Source organism: Neurospora hispaniola (genome assembly GCF_033458365.1).
Source record: "Neurospora hispaniola strain FGSC 10403 chromosome Unknown B0T23scaffold_1, whole genome shotgun sequence".
Taxonomy (NCBI): Eukaryota; Fungi; Ascomycota; class Sordariomycetes; order Sordariales; family Sordariaceae; genus Neurospora; species Neurospora hispaniola.
The window spans coordinates 5,983,980-6,004,831 of record NW_026944406.1 but is presented as its reverse complement, the minus strand read 5'-3'; the positions used below and the strand labels follow the sequence as shown (position 1 = coordinate 6,004,831).

Below are 20,852 nucleotides of genomic sequence, written 5' to 3'. Positions count from 1 at the left end.
GTGAGATATGTTCGGGAGACCTGAGTATGCATTTGCATGTGTCTTTTCTCAGTTAAAAGGGCAGTGGATCTGGATGGCAGGCTTGGGATGATTTGTTCCCCTCCCAGATTGGTTGTTAGACCTTGAGCTGATGACCAGAAGGAGGATGAGGTTGAAGGTGAAATGTTTACAGTCCTACTCGTGGAGGTGAGAATGCTGAGCAGGGCTGAAGAGAAATTGTATATGAACTAGGACATTTGGCTTGACAGGCGTGGTGATACGTCATAAGGCGAGGCGCGGCTACAATTTGAGCCTTCCAGCGTCTAACAGGTTTCCAGAGGTGAGAAACAGAACCCAACTTCATGAAGGCAACCGGTTCATCACCTTATGGTTCTCCTCGCAAGAGCTAGTGTAGCCAAGCGAGCGAACAACAGTCATTCCAGAGACTAGCTTCCGGACCGGCAAAATGCTCAACAATCATACCCAAAAGACAAGAGAGCTGGAGCTGGCCAAGGGAACGTCCGGATATGCGTGGATAGAATGGGATCCTGACAAGGCTGGAAATCACATGCGATCTGTTGAGCCGACCGTGAACAAGGCTTCAGGTGTCGTGTGAGATCCAAAACCAGCACATGCGGATACTCATAGAGGAGGTCCATGTCTTGTCTATGCCAACTCCAATTCGAACCGTGTGGGAAGAAAGATGGTGATATGCAGGTTAGTCTATTGAGTACTAGTTCTCTCTCTCGGGAACTGCACCCTGGTTCCGTGCCCAAGTATCGTAAAGTCCATCGCTTACTCCTCCTGGCCAGCGAACTCAGCACGACCGGCCTTCGAGTTGAGGTAGTGGTTCCTAACCAGCAGAATCCCCTGTTAGAATATGGCACTCTCTTGAACGACGACAACAACGGTCCCTCCTTTGCCACCCCGTGATCGAAATCCCTCGGGGCTGTGGGTGGTGGTGATGCAACGTACCGCTCGACAGCCCAGTTCATGATGTAGTAGCCGGCAACAAGGGAGGGGGCCCAGTAGAGGAACTGGGAGCTGACACGTCTGAAGGTGTTGAAAACGGCGTCGTGGGCAGTGCCGGCGAGGGGGTTCTGGCGGTTAGGGCTGATACCGTAGGAGATGATGCCCCTCTGCTTCAAGCCACCTATTCGTCGGGAAGAGAAACAACATGGGTTAGATGGTCTTGTTCTGTCTCTGGGGTCGTCTCATCGGTTCGTCAAGGGTTCGGCGTGCGGGCGAGTAGGCGGGCGGTCATCAAGGTTCTTTGTCCTCTGGCTCGGCCATCTCTCGTGCCCTCATATTCCCATTCCCTCCCATCCCGGTATTTCCCGTTGTTGAAGAATTGCCGTGTGTTTGGTGTTTGGTGCATCGTCAATTGCAAAGGTTCCTACTCACCAAAGTTACCCCAGCCACCAAGGTAGCTATACCAACATACACGTTAGCTAACGTTCAGAGCTGGATCGGAGGGGGAGCCGGCGCAAAGGGAAAAGGGCGCATCGCCAGTAGCTAGTGCCATAAAGTCCCGGGCTCTTCCAAATCACAAGTGGGAAGACTGACTGGTTGTACTTGCCGATGGGGGCGCCGCCGCCGCCACCGAGCATGGTCTGAGTAGGACGCATCTTGAAATATGTGTTGTCACAAAACGCGCTATGGGGGGTATCAATCGGGTCGTGGTGAGGACGCAGTCGTCGTAAAGGTTCGGGAAGAGCTTCGCGCGGCCTTGGACCGGGTTTGACGAAGTTCGAACTGAAATCGGTCGACAGTGAGTGGCTGGCACTTCAGTTGCCAAGTGCCATGGAGCCGTCACTGGCAGTCAGAAACCCGAGTGCTGGAGGCTCAAAAGGGATTAGCATGGAAAGGTACAAGCTGCAAGTACCTTTACAGCATCATTCTCTTTCAGCCTCCTTCCGACCTGCCCGCGTGTTGAACTATGTGCACGGACCATCAGGACACCCTCTGATGGGAATCTCACTGAACGCAAGCACTGAAAGACATCCCCGGGCCATGCGGGGAGCTTGAGAGAGCTGGGCCTGGTCCGGGCGACATGGCACTCCACTTTTTGCAGAAGCTCCATCCATCCATCGCAGAGGAACGACTGCTGCTTACTGCTGCAACTGGGGAAGCACCACCACCACCACCACGATCCACGGTCCACGACGTAGTCCAGTGTGTAGTGCGATAATCTTACAGCCCACCTTCAGGTATCCCCGGAAACGACGTCCACGAATACTCTCGAGTCAGATCCCTCACCACCACATCAACCGAGTTCGATCCCCAAATCTTAATACAAACCGATATTCACAATGGCGGCAAGAGGGTTGGACATGATCACCAAGTTCGCCATCCCGGCAACTGTTGGTGTGGCTCTTCTCCAGAACTCCATCTACGACGTCAGAGGTGGTTCGCGGGCGGTTATCTTCGACAGAGTTGCTGGTGTGAAGGACACGGTCGTCAACGAGGGCACCCACTTCCTCATCCCATGGCTGCAGAAGGCCATCATCTTCGATGTTCGCACCAAGCCTCGCATCATCCCTACCACCACCGGCTCCAAGGATTTGCAGATGGTCAGCTTGACGCTCAGAGTGCTGCACCGTCCTGAGGTGCAGGCTCTGCCCAAGATCTACCAGGTGCGTTTACAAGAACTTGCCCCTTCGGACGGCTACGACGGATCACAACGAACTTATACTAACTGGAATCCCCACAGAACCTCGGCCCAGACTACGACGAGCGTGTTCTCCCCTCCATCGGCAACGAAGTACTCAAGTCCATCGTCGCCCAGTTTGACGCCGCCGAGCTCATCACGCAGCGTGAGGCCGTCTCGCAGCGCATCCGCGCCGACCTCGTCAAGCGCGCCGCCGAGTTCAACATTGCGCTCGAGGATGTTTCCATCACCCACATGACCTTTGGCAAGGAGTTCACCAAGGCCGTCGAGCAGAAGCAGATTGCGCAGCAGGATGCCGAGCGTGCGCGCTTCATCGTCGAGCGTGCCGAGCAGGAGCGCCAGGCCAACGTCATCCGCGCCGAGGGTGAAGCCGAGAGTGCAGAGACCATCAGCAAGTCTATTGCCAAGGCTGGCGATGGTTTGATCCAGATCAGAAAGATTGAGGCGTCGAGGGAGATTGCCCAGGTGTTGGCTGCCAACCCTAACGTGGCGTACCTGCCCGGAGGTGGCAAGGGGACAAATCTGTTGATGAACGTTGGCAGGGCATAAACGGGAGCAATCAGTAAGGGAAAGAGACGAAGATGGTTCTGCAGAAAGGGGACCAGAATACCTAGGCTACGGAGGTAAAGGGAGGTAATGACCAAAATGGGACTGTATTATTATGATATGAGCATTGTGTATCTTCCCCGCTTAGGCACTTGTTACAATAGGAGCATGTTTTTTGAACTTGACTTGTCTTTTGTCACTCGAGATGACATCCGAGTGAATACCTTGACGGACGTGGTTATGGTGAAGGAATAGTGGCCACTCTTTTCCTGAGGCTCCCAGTTCTGGCAAGGAAAAGTCACAACCATCCGATATAGGATTCCTGAGACGTGAGATGCCTTACTAAGTGTATATTATGAAAGGTGAAAACGTTAGATACCCCAGACAGACCTCACAACGCCAGGGACGCATGGATCCCGTAACGCTTAGCGGCGGTTCGGTGGACCAATGACCGAACGCAGGGGCCTCAGCTACCCGCCTCACGGGCATGTTTCCCGTTTCTTGGCTTAACCTCGAATTGTCATCAGCTTCATCTCAACAACACACTGAAAACACTCACAAGACATCAAAAACGAGGAGTTGAGAGGCCGGGCATCTCTAGACTATCGCTTGGCCTGTACTTGTCAGATATACTTTGTAGTATACGGTGCTCACCGCTGGCGTATGTGTTGCCCTCTGCTGGCTTTTGCATTTCATCCCTGCCTCTGCTGCCCATCTCAACTGCTGCAACCTAACCGGGCAACCTTTCAAAGACTCGGTTCATGCTGTCATCCCAAAGGTTTAAACTTTGCCGTTGGTCACACTCAAGGTTGACTTAACGAGAAGAGCTGGAATATAGACCCACAACCTTTACCTGCTTCTTTACGTGATTGCGCCAAAGTCCACAAGCTGACGTTCTGTAGCCTCTTTGGATCCCACGATTATCTCGGCGCTCCCTCTTTTATATATAACACATTCTGCGTCAAAGTTCGTTGCTTCAAAGACAAGACGAAATCAATACCACGCTGCGTATTACGGCTTTCAGGTGGATATTCGGTCTGACTACGCTGAGACTATAAAGTGAAGCAGCGAGTGAGTGCTGTGAACCGAGCCTTCCTTGTTTGCCCAATTCGTCAGCAAGTCGGTTTCACCATTTGATATCTTCGATTCACAACCTGGAAGCTCCTACCCCTTCTTGACAACGACATACAACAACATACCTTACCATATATCGATCTTATTCAGCATCTCACCGGGGCCAACTGACAAGAGTCTCCCATCCAAGTCGGCTTCTCCCAAGTGGACATTTACTTCATCAACTTCCAGAGTTGCCTACCATAGCACGTTTTCCAAGCTTCACGCGCGAGGTCGCTAATAGACTTTCAAGATCCCGTCATCTTGTGGTTCTATTGCCCTCAAGACCGCCCTTTCGCTCCATTAGCAACACGTCTATCCAGCGCCGGGACGACTCGCAGGAAGCAAACCCGTTGGCAAACCGTGACCCCTGGCCAACCCGCGCTCAAACAATGGACACCGTTTTACAGAACTTGGGGTCAATCCCCTGCCCGCACGGCGACAGATGCACTGAGTCCGGATGTCTCTTTCAACACAGCTGGAACAAGAAACCGGCCGCTCCAGCCTCAGCCAAACACGATGGTCCGGACGCAGATGACAATCCGCGAAAGCGTCGCAAGTTGTCTACAGAGCCTACCCAGAGTACACCGCCGACAGCGGCAGAGTCTTCGCAGCCCAACCCGGAGCCTGTGACGGCCAAGAAACCTGTGTCGCCCCCGCCACTGGGCCGAAAGCCAACAGTTGTGTCTGTTCAGTCAGCTCCGTCTGAAGCTCCCGCTACCCCAGCAACTAAACCGGCAGCCGTCTCATCACCCGCCAATCCAACACCCGAGAAAAGCGCCGAGAAGAAGGTTCCCATTCGAAAGGCACAAGCTTCTCGGAAGGTCGAGACACTCAATCCTCGCATGCTCAAGGGAGTGGCACCTGCTACGTTTGAGTTCCGGTTCAAAGCATTGACGATGCTGCACGAACAATTCGTCCGACTGAACAAAGAGATGGAAAAGGCGGCCGGCAAAGATGCGGAGACCAAGAAGTTGATTCTTACTCCGCAAGAACTAATATGGCTTTCTCTGGACTTGGAGGAGAAGATTGCGATGGACAAGCCGTCCATCTACAATAATGTCATCAAAAATCGCATCATGGGCTACAAGAAGATGACGCCCAAACAATGGAAGGCAGAGCGTCTTGCAGAGATTAAGAAGGAAGAGGAACGCAAAGCCGCTGCGACTCAAGCAAGTTCCAAGAAGCAGGCCCTCCTCGGTCCTCCCAAGGAGATCAACACAGGTCTGACGCGGCAAGAAGAGATCGCCTTCCTACCACATGTTCTCACGTCCATCACCGAACTCGCCCAACATGGATACGTCCCCAAGCCGCCATCTGAAGAGGAAATCAAAAAGGCACGCGAGGGCGTTGAGGCTGCCATGGGCTGGGAGACATGCGACCGCTGCACCAAGCGTTTTCAAGTCTTCCCCGGCCGTCGCGAAGAGGACGGCGCTCTCACCAGCGGCGGTCCCTGCACCTACCACTGGGGCCGACTCATCTACCCAGAGCGTAACCCAACCAGTACCGTCCAGCAAGAGAGGACTTACCGATGCTGCAAACAACTCGCCGGCGATTCAACCGGCTGTACAAGCTGCAGCACTCACGTCTTCACCGTCAAGTCCCCCGCCCGTCTAGCGACCATTGTGCCCTTTATGGAAACCCCCGAGAACCCCTCCGTACCCAAGGACCGCGCCGTCTGCTTCGACTGCGAAATGTGCTACACGGTCAACGGTCTTGAACTCGTTCGCTTGACGGCAGTCAACTGGCCTGACGGCAAAGAACTCCTTGACATCCTCATCCGCCCCATGGGCGAGATTCTCGACCTCAACTCCCGCTTCTCCGGCGTCTGGCCAGAGGATCTCATCAACGCCGAGCCATGGAAGCCCGTTGCTCCTCTTAGCCCCGTCATCGACACCGATTCCTCCCCCAAGCCCCCAAGCACAACCAACAACCCACCAGAACCAGACCAGCGCAAAAAGATGCAAATCGTCCCTTCCCTCGCCGTCGCCCGCGACTTACTATTCAGCCTCATATCCCCCGCCACCCCGCTCATAGGCCACGGCCTGGAAAACGACCTCAACGCCATGCGCATCTGCCACCCCACGCTCATCGACACCGTTCTTCTCTTTCCGCACAAGAAGGCCCTTCCCTATCGACACGGGCTGAAGATGTTGATGGAATGGAACCTCAACAAGGCTATCCAGGTGGAACCGGATGGGGATTCCGCCGATGGGACGACAGGACAGGGTGGAAAGCTACTAGGGCACGATTCAGCAGAGGACGCAAGGGCGGCGGGAGATTTGGTCAGGTTCAAGATCCAGCATACGTGGGCGAGAATGAAGAGGGAGGGGTGGACGTTGAAGGATGGAGAGTTTGTGCCGCCGAAGGATTCGAAGGGGAAGAAGAGTGGTGGGGAGAAGCTGACGGAAGTGAGGAAGACGAGGGACGGCACGGAGGAGGGGGAGTTGGTTGAGGTTTAGAGACGGAGTGTCTCGTCGCTTAGAAGCTGGGAGGACTGGAAAGTATTTAGTGGTGAAGAGAGGATTCAGTTGGCTTTGGGGCTCTGTTGCGACACAGAATCTACAATATGGTCTGTTTGCCAAGTTCGCGAGTTTCTTGAAGTGATACGCGAATTTCAAAACGATAGGTACAATCAGTAGACGAAAGCTGTTCTTATCCATCACTGCTCGGACTATTTGACACACAATGGAAGCGCTCCATTGTGAAATTGATTGTGATTTTGCTAGCCCTGTTATGGGTCCTTCTACTTATTCATTGTTTACTTTGCCCCTTTTCGTCCAGCAAGCCAGCTTCATTTGATTTTATCCGTACAGTGGGTATTTACAGACCGAACTACTCTCAAATTGACTACATGACTATTCACATATTTTCCATCCAACTCACTACGCTGGGTATGCATCCATTTCACCATTTTCGAAGTGATCGCTCGGGCAGGGTCTAGTTCTAGACGCCCGTCTCCTCCTGTAAATCAACAAGAGTCTTTTCTTTTTTTCCTTTTCCCAAACCCCAGCCAGTGATGCCAAGTCTAATATCAACGCTCTTCTTCTTCTTCCCTTCTTTACAAGCACACCGTCACAGCAGCAGCAGCAGTAGTTATATCTCTAGTGTTTACTCTCATCCCTCTCCACCAACTCACCCACACCTAACCCCCTACCGACCTTGACCTTAACCGTCTTATCCTCCTTTTTGTTGTTGTCTGCTTCAGGATCACGACCGACATCACCAACCGCCTCACCCTCATCCACCCCTTCCGATGATCCCTGCTTTCCTTCCTCGATTTGTGGCTTCTTCTCGTCCTTCTTCTCGTCCAGCTGCTCGGCCAAAAGCGCCTCGCGGATGGGCGCCAGGTCGAGCTTCATGCAATAGGCGTCCTCGCCGTCGGCGTAGTACTTGGCTTCCGTCTTCTCCGTCTTGAAGCCCAAAGTGTCGCGGTACAGGTGGATGGCGGCGGCGTTGGAGACGCGCACGTGCAGAGAGACGTAGTGGGCGCCGAAGGTTTCGACCATTGCTTGTTCTGTTTTCACCCCGCGTCCAACAGGTCATCGGAAAGGTTAGTGGTGCTCTAGTAAGGAGGGTAGAAATCGAGCGGAGCGAGGAAAGAAAAAAAAAAAAAGAAAAAAGGAAAAAAAAAAAAGGAAAGCAAAGGAAGATAAAGAGAGAAAGGGGGGAGGAGGGGGGAGAACGACGTACGAGACTGCCTCATCAGCTTCTCGGCAATGCCGAGTCGCCTATGGGTGCGCATCACGCTCAAGCTCGTAATGTGGCCGTGCTGCACTCCGTCCGTCGGCTCCTCCTCCATCTTGGCCAGGACGTAGCCGACGATCTTGGGGTAGTCGTAGGCGCTCTTGGCCGGGCGGCTCACGTCAACGGCGACATACGACAGCTGAGGCCATGAGAGCGCGTGGTACAGGTAGTACTTGAGGAAGTAGTTCTCGGGCAGGTTCTCGATGTTGGCGTGCTGGATCAGAGGGATGTCCGAGGGGCGGAGGACGCGGATATCCATTGTGGCTATTGGGATGGGGGGTTCGGTCTGGAAGAGTGGTGTTGGTGGTGACTTGGAGAGTGGGAGGGTTGACGACTTGGTGATAGCTTCAACTTTGGGATGGATGGTGGGCTCTGGGAGAAGCAGTTGGACTGGTTAGTAACAGCTATGACGACGGTAGGATATGTAATACCGGCAACGAAGAGTACCCAGAAAGTAGAATACGGAGCAGTCTTCAAAGGAAGCCGGACTTACAAGAAGCGAGTCGCCTACGTCGGGGATCGGTGGTTCGGTGTTGCGGTCGCAGTTCACAACTTGTCCATGTTGAATTGGAGACTGCTTGACGCTGCGCTACCTACGGTGGTGGGAGGCTCTGGATCCACAATCCGCACTCCAATGTGGGGCACTTCCCGTGTGGAATCCAGACGGGCCTGACCCCTGGCGGCACAGCTTCACGGTTGGATGATGGTGGGACGGCTGCTATAGCCGCACAAATCGCGGGGCAGACAAGCCCGGGAGCTAGGGGCAGTCAACACCGGGCCAAGCGCGCCGTGGGTGCAGTGTGATGCGGGGGAGCTTCGTCTCAAAGCTCCATTCCCCGAATTCATGACAGTGATAGCCGACGATGCGGAAGCTTGACAATGTTCTCGTGACGGATTGGAAATGTATATAGAGAGCTTTCTACTCCCCTTTGCTCAATTGACTTTGGCTTTCATTGTCATTTTCTCTGTTCCTGTGTGTTTGAATGCTGTGATACCCTCTTGATACCCAGCCTCCAGCTACCCCACCCTAGGTCACTTATACCCGTCTGATCAGAACGACAACACCACTCACAATGTCCCAACCACTCAAGGGCAAGCTTGCCATTGTTTCCGGCTCTTCTAGAGGTTAGTAACTCTTGTGCTGCTTGAATTCACGTTCAAGACACTTAAGAGTCTTCAGGCATCGGCGCCGCCATCGCCGAGAACCTCGCGTCCAAAGGCTGCAACCTCATCCTCAACTACACCACCCCCTCCTCCGCCTCCCTAGCCTCCGAGCTTTCCGACCGTCTCAACAAGACCTACGCCGTCTCCTCTGTGCCCGTCCAAGCCGACATTGGCACTCCCGAAGGCCCCCAAGCCATCATCGCCGCCGCCAAGTCCGCCTTCTCCAAGGCCGATGGCTCCCTCCAGATCGACATCATCATCAACAACGCCGGCATCGCCCGTAACGACTTGATTCCCAACGTCAAGGTAGACGACTTTACAGAAACCTACCGTGTCAATGTCCTAGGCCCCTTGCTGCTCGTCCAGGCCGCCCAGCCTTACCTTCCCAAGGACCGCTCTGGCCGCATCGTCAATATCTCCTCCGTCTCCTCTTCCACCGGCTTCATAGGCCAGTCCGTCTACGGCGGCTCCAAGGCCGCCATCGAAGCCATGACCCGCACCTGGAGCCGCGAGCTGGCTGAGAACTGCACTGTCAACGCTGTCAACCCGGGCCCGGTCGAGGGACCCATGTATGCGTCCAACTCGGAGGAGTTCCTGGAGGGCATCGAGGGGTGGATCAAGCACACGCCGCTGATGAAGGCGCGGGAGGATCTGCATGGCAAGGAGGCCGTGGAGGAGGCCAAGCAGTGGCATGGCAGGCTGGCGAAGACGGGAGAGATTGCGGGGGTGGTGGGCATGTTGTGTGGTGAGGAGGCGGGGTGGTGTACGGGACAGGTTGTTTGTGCTAATGGGGGGATGTTGATGTTGCATTAGGTGGGTGTAGAGGAAGATGAAGTTGGTAGGGTTGTGATGTTGTCCAGGCCTCGAAAGATGAATAACCTGTACATAGAGTCGAAATTTATCATTTCATGATCAACTAAAGGTTTCGCGTGATGCTTGAAAACCGGTCTCATGGCCGTGTTACCCATGGCTGTGATTCGTGAAGATGGATCGATGAAGATGAAAAGGGGAGTTTGTTTTGTTTTCCTCAGGGGTCGACCAGTTGGCGGATGAGCAACTGAACTGAGTTACAGCGGACTAGGTACCGCTGGATAGGCGCAAAAGTGGGGTCCAAACTTTCCTTATCAGTTGCCGTTCAGCACGCGGCAACGGCCCCATGGAGATCGCGCCTCGGTCTCTCGTTCAACTTGAAGTCATTGTTATTGGCAACTCCAATTTACATTCTTCGTGTGCTGGTATATTGCCGATTTTCCTCCCATTCTCAATTCTGTCGTCAAAGGCGAAGTCATCAATCAGATATCATGTCAGGACCACCTCCCGCGCGAGGAGGCCTGTCTCTCTACGCCAACCTTCTCGACCCCAGTGGCACAAGCGATTCGACATCTGCCTCGAACGATGCTGTCGCAAACAAGCAAGATGACGCCCCAGCAAAGAAGGCCGTAAATCCAGGTTAGCATCTTGAATCGGCTCATTCATTGCCCATGCACAATACTAACAGAGACCTTACAGCATTCGCCTTCCAACCCATCCGCCGACCACAAGTCAAACAAGCAAACAAGCCCAAGCCCACCCTTCCCAAAGCGCCACCCTCCATCTCCATAGCAGCAGTCGCAGCAACCGTCAAGACATCCGAACCCGAAAACAATGGCACAACTGATGTCACAACGACGTCAACAGCGCATGCCGCAGCGCCCCAACAGCGCAGCACCTTAGCCGACTGGGTAGCCACCGAAGACGACGAGTACCTCTACAGCGGATCCAACAACCGACGAGAACGCGGTGGGCGCAGAAAGAAAAAGAAGAAGAACGATGACCGACAAGTCGAGACGAATTGGGACGAGCTCTATGATCCAGCGAGACCGACAAATGTCGAAGAATACCTGCGCAGTGATGAGCGCATCAGGGAGATTCGTGATTGGAAGGCGGTGTTGTATGCGCATAGACGAAAGAGGAGGGATAGCTTTGATAGCAGGAGGAGTGATGAGGATGAGGAAGAAGAGGATAGGAGGGTGATGAATAGTACGTCCAGGATTCTGGGACTCAATTTTGGAAGGGTAATGCTGACAGGACACAACCAACAGACCAGTTCGCGCCGCCAGCTTCTTTCTCGTTCGCACCACCACCCATGTCACCACCACGAGCTACAACAACAACAACGACATCAGCACCCGTGCCTGCGGTATCAATACCAGTAGACGAATCTGCTGACGAAGCCTATGCTCGTAGACTAGCACTGTCAGGCATGGCACCACCACCACCACCACCACCACCACAACCACAGCCACCTGCAGCCGAACCATCAGTACTAGGCACCGCAACAATCTCCCGCGCCCCAGTCCGCTACGAAGCCCCACCACAACCCCCCTCCGCTCCAGAAGGCTCCGGAAATGACGCCATGGATCTTGACTCGGACGACGAAGACGTCAACTACGACGCCATCCCCGTCCCCCTCGGCACCGGCTCTGCTTCCCCTGCTCCCGAAGATGCGGACGCTCCCAAATCGAAACTACCTGGCCAAGCTGGCTTCGCCGCCCGTCTCATGTCCAAATACGGCTGGACTGCCGGCTCCGGTTTGGGAGCCTCCGAATCAGGCATCACCACCGCCTTGCAAGTCAAAGTCGAGAAGCGCAAGAAGCGATCCGATGCTGAAGGCGGCGGGTGGGCGGAGCCTGGTGGGAGGGGGAAGATCATTGCTGGGAAACCTGCTGCTGGTAGCTCGTCAAAGGGGGAAGAACAGGATGGTGGCAAGTTTGGTAAGATGAGTGAGGTGATTGTGTTGGATCATATGCTGGATGGGATGAGTGATGAAGAGTTACGACAGGAGGTGGAGGGGGGAGATTTGTACGAGGAGATTGGGACAGAGTGTGGAGAGAAGTACGGACGGGTGATGAGGTTGTTTGTGGAGACGGAGGGGAGGAGGGTGTTTATCAGATTTACCGATGGGGTTTCTGCTTTGAGGGTAAGTCTTCTTCTCTACTCGGGATGGGAATGTTGATGATGTGTTTGCTAACTGGTGATAATTACAGGCTGTCAATGCACTCGAAGGTCGCATCTTCAATGGCAACGCGATCGTTCCGAGGTTTTATGACTTGGAAAAGTTTGAGGCGGGGGTATATAAGTAGTGTAGTTAGTATGTCCCAGTGTCGTTGCCCAGCAACTCGATCAAATACCAGACTTATTAAATCCCCCTGAAGAGCCAAAGAATCACACCCGAACAAACATTTATGTCTCGTTAGAATCCCATAACTCCTCCATCAGAAGTCAAACTCCCGTCGTCTATCCCTAAACCTCTTTTCAGTCCTCCATACACCTCCATCACATTCCCTGATCCGCCGCTCAAATTTCACTCATTGTCTTGTTGCAGTCCAGTCCAGTATCATCCCATCTTCAGTCTCAGCTCAATCCCCCATCACCATCAATTTATAGTCGATATAAACAGCGCTTGCTTGCTTATCATCTCTCTCTCTCTCTCTGGTTCATATCAACTTTGATATCAGACAGGATCCTCATACTCGGATGAAATAACCTTGAGCCGCCGCGCTTCTTAAACTTTTAAGAAGCTTCAGTCTCAGCCGAAGCCTCAGCCCCAGCCTCAGGCGCAGCAGGGGCAGCAGGAGAACCAGGCGCAGCAGGGGAAGCAACCTCAGGCGCAGGAGAACCAGGAGAAGGAGAAGGCGACGCAGGCGTATTAGGCGGGGCCCTTGGGGCAGGTGCAGGACGATGACGACGGGGAGGTCTCTGTCTGGGTCTAAGAGGGGGCCAAAACCAGGGACGGGGGTGGAGAGGGAAGAGGGTGGAGGGACGGTCTTTCTTTGGGTGGGCGGTGGTCATTTTGGGTGTTTTTGGTTGACTGGTTGATGGGTGCGGTTGTTTGGGTTGTTTGGGTTGATGGGGTTGGGGTGGGTTTGGGTGGAAGCTGATGGCTTGTGTGGTTTGATCTGGTTGTTTGAGAGCTTGTGTGAAGGTTTGATCTCGAGACGAGGAGCGAGGGATGAGGAGGAACTGTGGGTGCTTTGGTGGTTGTGAGGAAAGGAGGAGAAAAGAGTGTTTGGTAAGAGGGAAGAAGGAAGGTAGATAGAGGAGATATTTATACAAAAAGTGGTTGGATGATGTTGTGGAATATACAATAAGATCATGTTGATGGAAGTAGTAGACGATATGCTTGAAACGCACAATAGCAGGATTAATCTGCTCTGAATAGATATTCCCCCTTACTTTCCAGATACCGCCGCTCGCTCCGGGAAGCTATAGATGAATAATCTGAACATGAACAAGACAAATCCAGTCCGGGATGGACACTCTAGCCAGAATAGGCCGTGACAGTCTTTGATGTGCATGTGACAAGGTAGGAAACACGGAGATGCGAAGTCCACTTGGTCTTTATGTCTTGGGAGAGAGATGTAAAAACATAATCAAAAGGCGTGATGGACACGAGGGGATACGTAAGAGAAGTCACCGGAGGTGTGATGGCAATTATGTTCGGTTTAGTTTTGTTACTACTTTAGACTCGCGTCTTTTACCTAATTCAATGTCACTGATTCTTCCTTTTCCTCCATTCACTAAATTCTTCCTTCATTCGCGATGTCACTTCTCCGAATGCCTCCTATCACGGTACTCTCGGTCTTGCTGGTGATGTTGCTGTTGCTGGTGCTGTTGCTGATTTTGTTCGCGTGTGAGTTTCTATCAAATGAGAATCAGTATTCTACTTGTACTCTAAGTATGTCCTAAGCCACCATCGGATGAAAGCACCACGGTGACAATCCCAATATTATAGTTCGACTTGGTGTATGAAAGCCATATGTCCCAAGTAAAGTGATAAACTCGTGATGAATAAAAAGGTAAATGACTTACAGCATTCATCTTCGCAGCCTGAATAGAATGCCTCGTATACGCAAACAGGACCCAAGCCATTGTAAAGGCAGCCAGGGGCGCCATGACTGTCTGTCGTTGATTGATTGATTGATTGTGTAAGTAAGTGACTCGGAGTGCGAGTGAGTGTCTCGAGGTAGGTCGTCCGTCAGACATTGACTGGGTGGGGGCCGGGGACAAGCCAAACCTTTGGGTTGATGTTCCTTGATGTCTTCATTGTGACTTTTTGTCTTTGAATCAAAAACTGTGTGAGCAGGAACTGCAAGACTTCGTGAGGCTGACTTGACAATTTTGAATTTTACGTGTTGTTGTAGATTGGGGATGGGATCAGAGATAGTGTTGGTTGAATCGTTCGACGTCCGTTTCATTGCAACCATAGAGATCGTACTATACTGTGCAAGATGATTTACCGCCATGTAAGTGGACCGAGCGTCTTTTCCCCTTTTGCCAGTTAGAACTCGATTAACGGGAACCTCCTTTTACGCGCTCATTATTATGAAGTAAAAGTAGTATTTGGTAGCAAATTGATGCAGAAGCCATCTTTCAAGTCTTGTAAGTTGTGTGGGCAAGATGGCGGTCTGAAGGCCGGCATTACTCAATAGCCAAGTGAAAAACCCAGACAGACAACCCCTGAATCAAGAACCAGACAATTCAGCTGAAGCATGTTCAACATAAGACTATATATGCTCGCTATACCGGTATGCCAAATGTATACATGTATGAAGAATCCCGAGTACCTGTACCGCCCTTCCGGGGTATCGCAATGTGATCCTATCTTGCCCCCCGCCCAGTCCCGTACCGCTTTTCCACTTTGCACGCGCTCCGTCGCTGTGTATGTGTGCGTCTGTGTCTGTATGTTCGCTCCACGCCATATATAAGCTACGTATATGAAGATCCAACTTTCGAATCCTTGACCCACTCCAAACATGTGAGCATCCCTCGATTCCATTGCACGTCTCTAGCTGCTGGTGCTGCTGGAGATCTCAGGCCTCTCGACGCTCTCAGCCTTCACAGCCGTAGCCTCGGCAACCTTGGCCAGCTTCTCCCTTCCATGCTTCCTCGCCTGCTTCAGGTTGTTCATCACGTACTCGTACGTGAGCATGGTGACAGTCGCCGCGGGGACGGCTCTCATCATGTTGGTTCCCATACCAGCGTAAAATGCCCTCCACCCTTCCTCCTTGAGCATGATTTTGAAGGTGCTCACCACGCCTCTGTACTTGGGCCCTGATGTTGCCAGCTGCTTTGACTCGGCGCCGTTCTTGGAAACCACTCCCAGACCCTGCAAGTGCTCCTGTCCCGGAATCGGCCTGCGCTGTGTCTGCAGTCTCGTCCTGATGACCTCGTGGGGATACGTCGCACTGCTGGCGATAATCTTGGAGAGGACGGAGGCGGCAAAAGTGCCCATAAAGCTTGGCTTGGCGTTCTGGTCGCCGGCGGCGCCGCCCATGCCTTGTCCAGTAAACTTGGTCTTGAGGAACTCGTAGGTGGGAAATTGGACGGCCACATGAGAGAGACCCAGAAGAGCAGGTGTCAATCCGGAGTAAAAGGAGAGAAGGCCCTCGGTGGTGTACATCTTGCGCGCGGCATCGAACGTGGACTTGTAGTGCCAGTGGGAGTGCATCGAGGGGCGCGCGTCTTGGAATGCCGATTGCGACATGAGTCGGGTCTTGATGACCCAAATCGGGTTCGTCGCAATGGTGCTACTAGCGCCCGCTATGATGGATGCGCCAAAGTTGATGGCAATTGGCTTGTCTGTCACATCTATGTTAGCCTTGAACGTCCCGTTCCGTGCCAACACCAAAAGAAAGACATACCCGTGTATTGGCGTAGCCATATCTTGCTCTTATTGTAGACTGTGAACCAGACAGCCCAGGTGGGCAAGTAGCCCATTATTATGGGACCCAAGCCCCTGTACATGCCGCGAATGCCCTCATGCCTCCATATTACCTTGGCCGTGCCTACCAAGCCATTGTACATCCTGGGCTGGCCCACATGCTGTCCCGCGCCCTGCGCTTGCAACTTGGTCTTGATGACGTCCAGCGGGCAGGTAACGACGCCCGACATGAAGCCTCCCACTGCGCCGGCAAGCGCATTGAACTGCGAGTCCGAAGCATTCATTGCCCATCTTTCCAGGCCCGTTATCCGGTTGGGATCCTCTTGCATTGGGTCGGCCGAGGCTGTGTCTATCATGTCCTCCGTTATGTCTTGCCCTGCTGCTGCCGTCTCCTCCAGCTCTTCAGTCACCGAGTTGGCGGGCGCAAAAGTGGCGGGTGGCCGGGCGCCTGGCAAGGAGCGCACGCCATATTCTGCTGCCGAACTCGCGGAATCTGGTCCAGAGTGGGAGATGTGGTGTTGGGTGTCTATAGTAGACATGCCGCTACCCTTCTCTCGACTCGAGTCGGAACTGGGACTGGGCAATCGAGACGCGGGGATCGAGACGAATTGGTGGTGCGTCTTTGTTCGAGGGGTCTCTGCTGGTCGCAACTCAGAGACCCCGGAGTAATCGGTGACCCGTGATGCCGCCGTAGTGTCAGAAAGAGGGTGGTGATCTCGGCTTGTTGGAGCTTTGGAGTCTTGAGAGGGTGGTGTTGACCAGGAAGCTGATGTTCCCGGCTTAAACGGCGTACTAGCGCGGGTGCGGGGAAGAAAGAGGTTCGCTTGGGGGAACCGAGTCGAAGACCGAGGTGTTGATAACAGGAGTTCACCAAATATCACCGTTCGTCCGTGAGGCTCGGGGCAGCCGGGTTTTTGCGTAGGAGAGAAAGAGGCCCTGGCGCGGATCGTATTTTGGGAACTTGTTGGATTTTTCGCAATTGGTGAGCGAGCACACGAGCAGGCTCGCTACCGTACCTGTCTTTGGTAGAGGAGCTAGACTAGTATGCAGGTGAGTGGAATGAAGGAAAGGATGGGCGAATGTGGGGGAAGTCCCGTTTTCCAAAGACAGGGTTTCTTGGCAAAGAGGTACAACAGGAACTTTTTTGTGTGCGAATGCCAGACGGAGGCCGAGGACGGATGGATGGTGATGTTGGTGTGTAGATAGGTTGGTTCTTGTGAAGGAAACTACGTAGTTATCTACAGAAACAGCCAACGCCAATGACGGCGGGACGCGAGCGGATGCCAATTATGGTTACCAATTATGTCACCTCACTGCAGTGATTGTCCATACCTAGCCCGTGACTCCCGTAGGCAGTGAGTGGATGAACAGCAATTCCGGATGCGCTGGGAGCTGCCTCGAATTTCCTTCCCCTCCGAGTCATGAAGACACAAGAAACAAAGTGTTAGTCTAGGGGCCAGAAAGTGTCCAGATAATCATGTGTTTGCCCAAGTCTCGGGAGTTTTAGACTTCAGACCAAAGACCCCCAGTATGGCCCGTTTTTAACCTTTCCCCAGACAAGAGATGATAGCTATCAGTCGAGATGCCGTTTCACTGCAGCGAAACAGCGCCAGCGGTCACCACCGTCGCCCGCCAAAAAAGCGGCTGCCCTGGTCGTCGTCTCCAATTCTAGACCCACCGCGGCCCATAACATCGACCTCATCTCTGGCTTGGCATTTTGACCGACCCAAACCCTTGCCAAGAAAGCCAATTCCCTATTCTCGTAGAGCCTGAGCTTTGAGGCATCAGCGACTTGGACACGGCTTTTCCCGGAGCGACGGCAGACGGGAGACTGAGACTGAGAAAAACGCACGGAGCACCCGGAGCTTCTTTCTGTAGTTGGACAGTGCGCTTCTACTACTGGCTGAAATGGCTGGCTGACTTTCGCGGGTTTGCTGATTTGCGGGTCGCGGCAATTTGTTAGCTCTCTCCGACCTCCATCTTGAATCTTGACCTCGGTGTTTCCCAAGTGTGTAGAGACCAGACGACAAGAGAGTGTAGACTCCTCACCACCTCGCCTACCTATCACCGACTATCAACCGCCACCCCGGTCGACAATCACCCATCACCATGTCTGCCCCTTCTCTCGTCCAGGCCGTCGCTAAGCGGGGCTGGTTGAACAAGATGCTCAAGCCCGTCTCCAACTGGTACATCAATGCCGCCGGCTACCGTCAGATGGGTCTCCGGTGAGTTTTTATTGTTTCTTTTATATACCTCGATGGCCAGCAGTCCGGTCCGGGACCCTTGTGACGTAGGCTCTACCTGTATCGAAACCATCGCCCTCCTATGTGTCACGTCTATCCATCTGTCTCTCCTTGGCCCGGTTCTACCTCAATGGCTCGCGCCCCAGCCGCAGTTCCCTCCCTCCCTTCCACATCCCCGAGCAGGAGGACCACACCCACCCACTTACCTACCTGCCACTTTACCTATGATATATAACCGACCAACAACCCATAAACTAACCAATCCCCCCTCCCCAAAAACAGCGCCGACGACCTCATCTCCGAGGAGAACGAGACCGTCCTCGCCGCCCTCCAGCGCCTTAGCCCCAAGGAGTCGTACGACCGCATCTACCGCATCCGCCGCGCCACCCAGCTCTCCCTCACCCACAAGCTCCTGCCCAAGAACGAGTGGACCACCCAGGAGGAGGACGTCCCCTACCTCCGCCCCCTGATCGACCAGATCGAGGCCGAGGCCGCCGAGAAGGACGCTCTCGACACCCTGGCTGTCGTCAAGAACTAAACGCGGGACTTATAAAGGTATGAAAGGGGAAGGAAGGATGGGAAAGGATGGGAGGGAAGGTTTTTCCGTTATCCGCGCGCGGTGGGAACTGGACTGGCCGACTTTTCGACGGGAACCGAACCTTTTTTTTGGGGGAGAAGGAACCGAAGAGAAGGGAAAGGCTGGAGTACTGCTACGCTACGCTTAGGATTTGGAAGCCGAAGATACCAAAGCAATAAAGTGGATGCGCTCAAAACAAGAAAAAGAAAACACTTGTCCCCTCGATTTTTCTGGACCCTGGAACTCTTCGACAACTTGCTGCCAATTGCTTCCTGGGAACAAAAAAAGGGTTGAAGGGGAGAAGGGGAGGGGGGAAGATGGACAGTTTGCGATGCGACGACAATGGGCAACAGCCAGATGTTCTTGTCAATGTGGTTATGTTCGCATTCCCCGGACTCGCGCATATCTTTGAAGTGAAAGGGGGGAAGATGGATGGAGAAAAAGACTGCCTATACATTACTTAGAAGAGAGAGAAAAAAAGACAATGGGAATAGACTCTAACCTGGGGTGTCAGACAGAGAGCAGGTAGGAAGGGGGGTAATTTGTTTTTGTCGATGTGGTGTTAAGGTACCTACGTTGAATGAGTGTATGGATAATTCGAGAAGTAGACCAAAGAAACTCCGCTCAATGTCTTTGTATTTCCTAAAGTAAATCCTAGAGGTGCTGAGTGGCGCATGGAGTCAAAAAGACGCGCTTCTTACTTGACGGGTACACACACCATGGATGGGGAGAAGAGAAAGTGAAGAAAGCGAGAGATGATGACGGCCATGACTGGCTGCCTGTGATATGCTCAAGTACCTAGTCCTACTATACTTCAGGTTTATTCATGTCTTAGGATCAGATATTGTGCGTAACTACGCGAACAATCGATTGTGCCTCAAGACAGTTGTTGACAACAGCAGCGGTCGATCGGGAAATCGGGCACGAGAACCATGAACTGTCTTCTCCCCAAAGGAAACGACTTTCGAAACTTCCAGCTTCCTTTCCGCTCGCAGAGCCTGGAGAAGGTTACGTAGCTATACAATAGTCATGGACTAAATTACGTACCACGAGGTTGACATAGAGGTTGAAGTGCTCAAGTGTTGAAGTCTTTAAGTGACAAGTCAGTATAAGTAAGTGTGAGTAGTGTGATATCTGATGTGTACCAGTCCATCCAACGACAGAGCAGACAGTGTACATACTCTCATGACTACGTTAACCAAAGCTGACCAGGTCTAAGCAGGAAGAAAAAAAAAAAAAAAAAAAAAAAAAAAAAAAAAAAAAAAAAAAAAAAAAAAAGTAAGCTATCCTACAACAGAAGAAAGAAAAATAGAAAGAGAGAAAACACCCTCCGCACACCTAAGCAAAACCCCCCTTTTTCTATGGTGAAGCAATGACTGTCTGCCTGTAAACAAAAAGGTACACAGCAAAGTTGTGTAAACAGGAAAACCAGTATAGTATATTATGTCTTAACTTCATTCTCTTCTTCCTCTCTCCGTTTTTTTCCCGTTCGGGGAAACCCAAACCGCCAGCCAACTGTCCAACTAAACCAGGGCAACCAAGAACTCGCTGAGAAGAGGGGGAAAAAAAGGACGTCCGCTATAAGCTGGCTGTCCTCTTATCTCTTCAGCACACGCCTTTTCAAAGCAAGCTCGAGCCTCCAACACAACTTTTTGCTTTATCCATTCATGATGTATACACATGTCCTTCTCTCATCGCTTTTTGAGCCGATGACTCATCATCCTCGTCCTCCTCTTTACATACGTTAACCAAAATGTTTTATTGACTGATTTTGTTATGACCCTTCCTGTATACGTTACTTCGTCTGCTGTGTGCGTTTCCGCTCATTAAGGTGTGGTAGCTGTTGCCGGCTTTCGGACGTTGACGTCAACCTGGGGTTGCCACTTTCGAGCGAGGTAGGGACGGCGGGCGGGCTTTGTGGGAGGGAGGCGGTCGATTGGAAAGCCGGGGTGGAGTAGTGTGACTGGAAGTTATTTGTAAAACGAAGAGAAAAATATCCGAGCCGTCCCGCCGTAAACCCCATAACGCCGGTTTGTCACCACGCTGATGGCGAAGAATTCGATGAATCTTGGTATGTGTGTGTCGTGGGCTTTCGTACAGTATGTAAAG

At 52.7% G+C, this 20,852-nt stretch overlaps 9 protein-coding genes across 9 annotated transcripts; 5 read left to right on the top strand and 4 right to left on the bottom strand.

The window, feature by feature from the left end:
• Positions 1-774: 774 nt before the first annotated feature.
• On the bottom strand, positions 775-1,607 carry B0T23DRAFT_392780 (ubiquinol--cytochrome-c reductase chain; the record flags this gene model as incomplete). The annotated part of the gene is made up of 4 exons (XM_062838028.1): positions 775-832; positions 955-1,132; positions 1,384-1,409; positions 1,546-1,607. 4 exons carry the CDS (start codon positions 1,605-1,607, stop codon positions 775-777), a joined length of 324 nt encoding a protein of 107 aa, XP_062697906.1.
• A 365-nt stretch (positions 1,608-1,972) lies between these two features.
• On the top strand, positions 1,973-3,376 carry B0T23DRAFT_450908 (putative prohibitin PHB1). Its single transcript, XM_062841105.1, has 2 exons — positions 1,973-2,615; positions 2,693-3,376. Exons 1-2 carry the CDS (start codon positions 2,292-2,294, stop codon positions 3,197-3,199), a joined length of 831 nt encoding a protein of 276 aa, XP_062697905.1. The 5' UTR covers positions 1,973-2,291; the 3' UTR covers positions 3,200-3,376.
• Positions 3,377-4,355: 979 nt separating this feature from the next.
• B0T23DRAFT_39308 (uncharacterized protein) lies at positions 4,356-6,974 on the top strand. The gene has a single exon (XM_062838049.1). The coding sequence runs from the start codon at positions 4,702-4,704 to the stop codon at positions 6,769-6,771; it is 2,070 nt and encodes a 689-aa protein (XP_062697904.1). The 5' UTR covers positions 4,356-4,701; the 3' UTR covers positions 6,772-6,974.
• Positions 6,975-7,052: 78 nt separating this feature from the next.
• Positions 7,053-8,572, bottom strand: B0T23DRAFT_371908 (acyl-CoA N-acyltransferase). Its single transcript, XM_062836683.1, has 3 exons — positions 8,504-8,572; positions 8,003-8,428; positions 7,053-7,826 (listed from the first exon to the last, which is right to left on the bottom strand). Exons 2-3 carry the CDS (start codon positions 8,313-8,315, stop codon positions 7,414-7,416), a joined length of 726 nt encoding a protein of 241 aa, XP_062697903.1. The 5' UTR covers positions 8,316-8,428; positions 8,504-8,572; the 3' UTR covers positions 7,053-7,413.
• A 267-nt stretch (positions 8,573-8,839) lies between these two features.
• B0T23DRAFT_371905 (uncharacterized protein) lies at positions 8,840-10,296 on the top strand. The gene is made up of 2 exons (XM_062836682.1): positions 8,840-9,181; positions 9,237-10,296. The coding sequence occupies exons 1-2, from the start codon at positions 9,130-9,132 to the stop codon at positions 10,031-10,033; spliced, it is 849 nt and encodes a 282-aa protein (XP_062697902.1). The 5' UTR covers positions 8,840-9,129; the 3' UTR covers positions 10,034-10,296.
• Positions 10,297-10,378: 82 nt separating this feature from the next.
• B0T23DRAFT_351340 (uncharacterized protein) lies at positions 10,379-12,504 on the top strand. The gene is made up of 4 exons (XM_062836075.1): positions 10,379-10,669; positions 10,730-11,239; positions 11,302-12,179; positions 12,247-12,504. Exons 1-4 carry the CDS (start codon positions 10,522-10,524, stop codon positions 12,340-12,342), a joined length of 1,632 nt encoding a protein of 543 aa, XP_062697901.1. The 5' UTR covers positions 10,379-10,521; the 3' UTR covers positions 12,343-12,504.
• Positions 12,505-13,676: 1,172 nt separating this feature from the next.
• B0T23DRAFT_371901 (uncharacterized protein) lies at positions 13,677-14,439 on the bottom strand. Its single transcript, XM_062836681.1, has 3 exons — positions 14,277-14,439; positions 14,072-14,161; positions 13,677-13,900 (listed from the first exon to the last, which is right to left on the bottom strand). The coding sequence occupies exons 1-3, from the start codon at positions 14,304-14,306 to the stop codon at positions 13,805-13,807; spliced, it is 216 nt and encodes a 71-aa protein (XP_062697900.1). The 5' UTR covers positions 14,307-14,439; the 3' UTR covers positions 13,677-13,804.
• A 568-nt stretch (positions 14,440-15,007) lies between these two features.
• Positions 15,008-16,714, bottom strand: B0T23DRAFT_39253 (mitochondrial carrier domain-containing protein). The gene is made up of 2 exons (XM_062838014.1): positions 15,904-16,714; positions 15,008-15,841 (listed from the first exon to the last, which is right to left on the bottom strand). The coding sequence occupies exons 1-2, from the start codon at positions 16,460-16,462 to the stop codon at positions 15,048-15,050; spliced, it is 1,353 nt and encodes a 450-aa protein (XP_062697899.1). The 5' UTR covers positions 16,463-16,714; the 3' UTR covers positions 15,008-15,047.
• A 919-nt stretch (positions 16,715-17,633) lies between these two features.
• On the top strand, positions 17,634-18,850 carry B0T23DRAFT_39249 (putative ubiquinol--cytochrome-c reductase). Its single transcript, XM_062838010.1, has 3 exons — positions 17,634-18,148; positions 18,449-18,721; positions 18,784-18,850. The coding sequence occupies exons 1-2, from the start codon at positions 18,033-18,035 to the stop codon at positions 18,702-18,704; spliced, it is 372 nt and encodes a 123-aa protein (XP_062697898.1). The 5' UTR covers positions 17,634-18,032; the 3' UTR covers positions 18,705-18,721; positions 18,784-18,850.
• Positions 18,851-20,852: the final 2,002 nt, after the last annotated feature.

Coding starts and splice junctions, on each gene's coding strand:
- B0T23DRAFT_450908 (XM_062841105.1), top strand. CDS start 2,292: ATGGCGGCAAGAGGGTTGGACATGATCACCAAGTTCGCCATCCCGGCA. Junction 2,616..2,692: donor CTCTGCCCAAGATCTACCAG/GTGCGTTTACAA, acceptor GAATCCCCACAG/AACCTCGGCCCAGACTACGA.
- B0T23DRAFT_371901 (XM_062836681.1), bottom strand. CDS start 14,306: ATGAAGACATCAAGGAACATCAACCCAAAG. Junction 14,162..14,276: donor CAAGGAACATCAACCCAAAG/GTTTGGCTTGTC, acceptor AATCAACGACAG/ACAGTCATGGCGCCCCTGGC. Junction 13,901..14,071: donor AGGCTGCGAAGATGAATGCT/GTAAGTCATTTA, acceptor CTCATTTGATAG/AAACTCACACGCGAACAAAA.
- B0T23DRAFT_39308 (XM_062838049.1), top strand. CDS start 4,702: ATGGACACCGTTTTACAGAACTTGGGGTCAATCCCCTGCCCGCACGGC.
- B0T23DRAFT_371908 (XM_062836683.1), bottom strand. CDS start 8,315: ATGGATATCCGCGTCCTCCGCCCCTCGGACATCCCTCTGATCCAGCAC. Junction 7,827..8,002: donor GAAGCTGATGAGGCAGTCTC/GTACGTCGTTCT, acceptor GGGTGAAAACAG/AACAAGCAATGGTCGAAACC.
- B0T23DRAFT_351340 (XM_062836075.1), top strand. CDS start 10,522: ATGTCAGGACCACCTCCCGCGCGAGGAGGCCTGTCTCTCTACGCCAAC. Junction 11,240..11,301: donor GGATAGGAGGGTGATGAATA/GTACGTCCAGGA, acceptor CACAACCAACAG/ACCAGTTCGCGCCGCCAGCT. Junction 12,180..12,246: donor ATGGGGTTTCTGCTTTGAGG/GTAAGTCTTCTT, acceptor TGATAATTACAG/GCTGTCAATGCACTCGAAGG.
- B0T23DRAFT_39253 (XM_062838014.1), bottom strand. CDS start 16,462: ATGTCTACTATAGACACCCAACACCACATCTCCCACTCTGGACCAGAT. Junction 15,842..15,903: donor ATGGCTACGCCAATACACGG/GTATGTCTTTCT, acceptor TAGATGTGACAG/ACAAGCCAATTGCCATCAAC.
- B0T23DRAFT_39249 (XM_062838010.1), top strand. CDS start 18,033: ATGTCTGCCCCTTCTCTCGTCCAGGCCGTCGCTAAGCGGGGCTGGTTG. Junction 18,149..18,448: donor TACCGTCAGATGGGTCTCCG/GTGAGTTTTTAT, acceptor CCCCAAAAACAG/CGCCGACGACCTCATCTCCG.
- B0T23DRAFT_371905 (XM_062836682.1), top strand. CDS start 9,130: ATGTCCCAACCACTCAAGGGCAAGCTTGCCATTGTTTCCGGCTCTTCT. Junction 9,182..9,236: donor TGTTTCCGGCTCTTCTAGAG/GTTAGTAACTCT, acceptor AAGAGTCTTCAG/GCATCGGCGCCGCCATCGCC.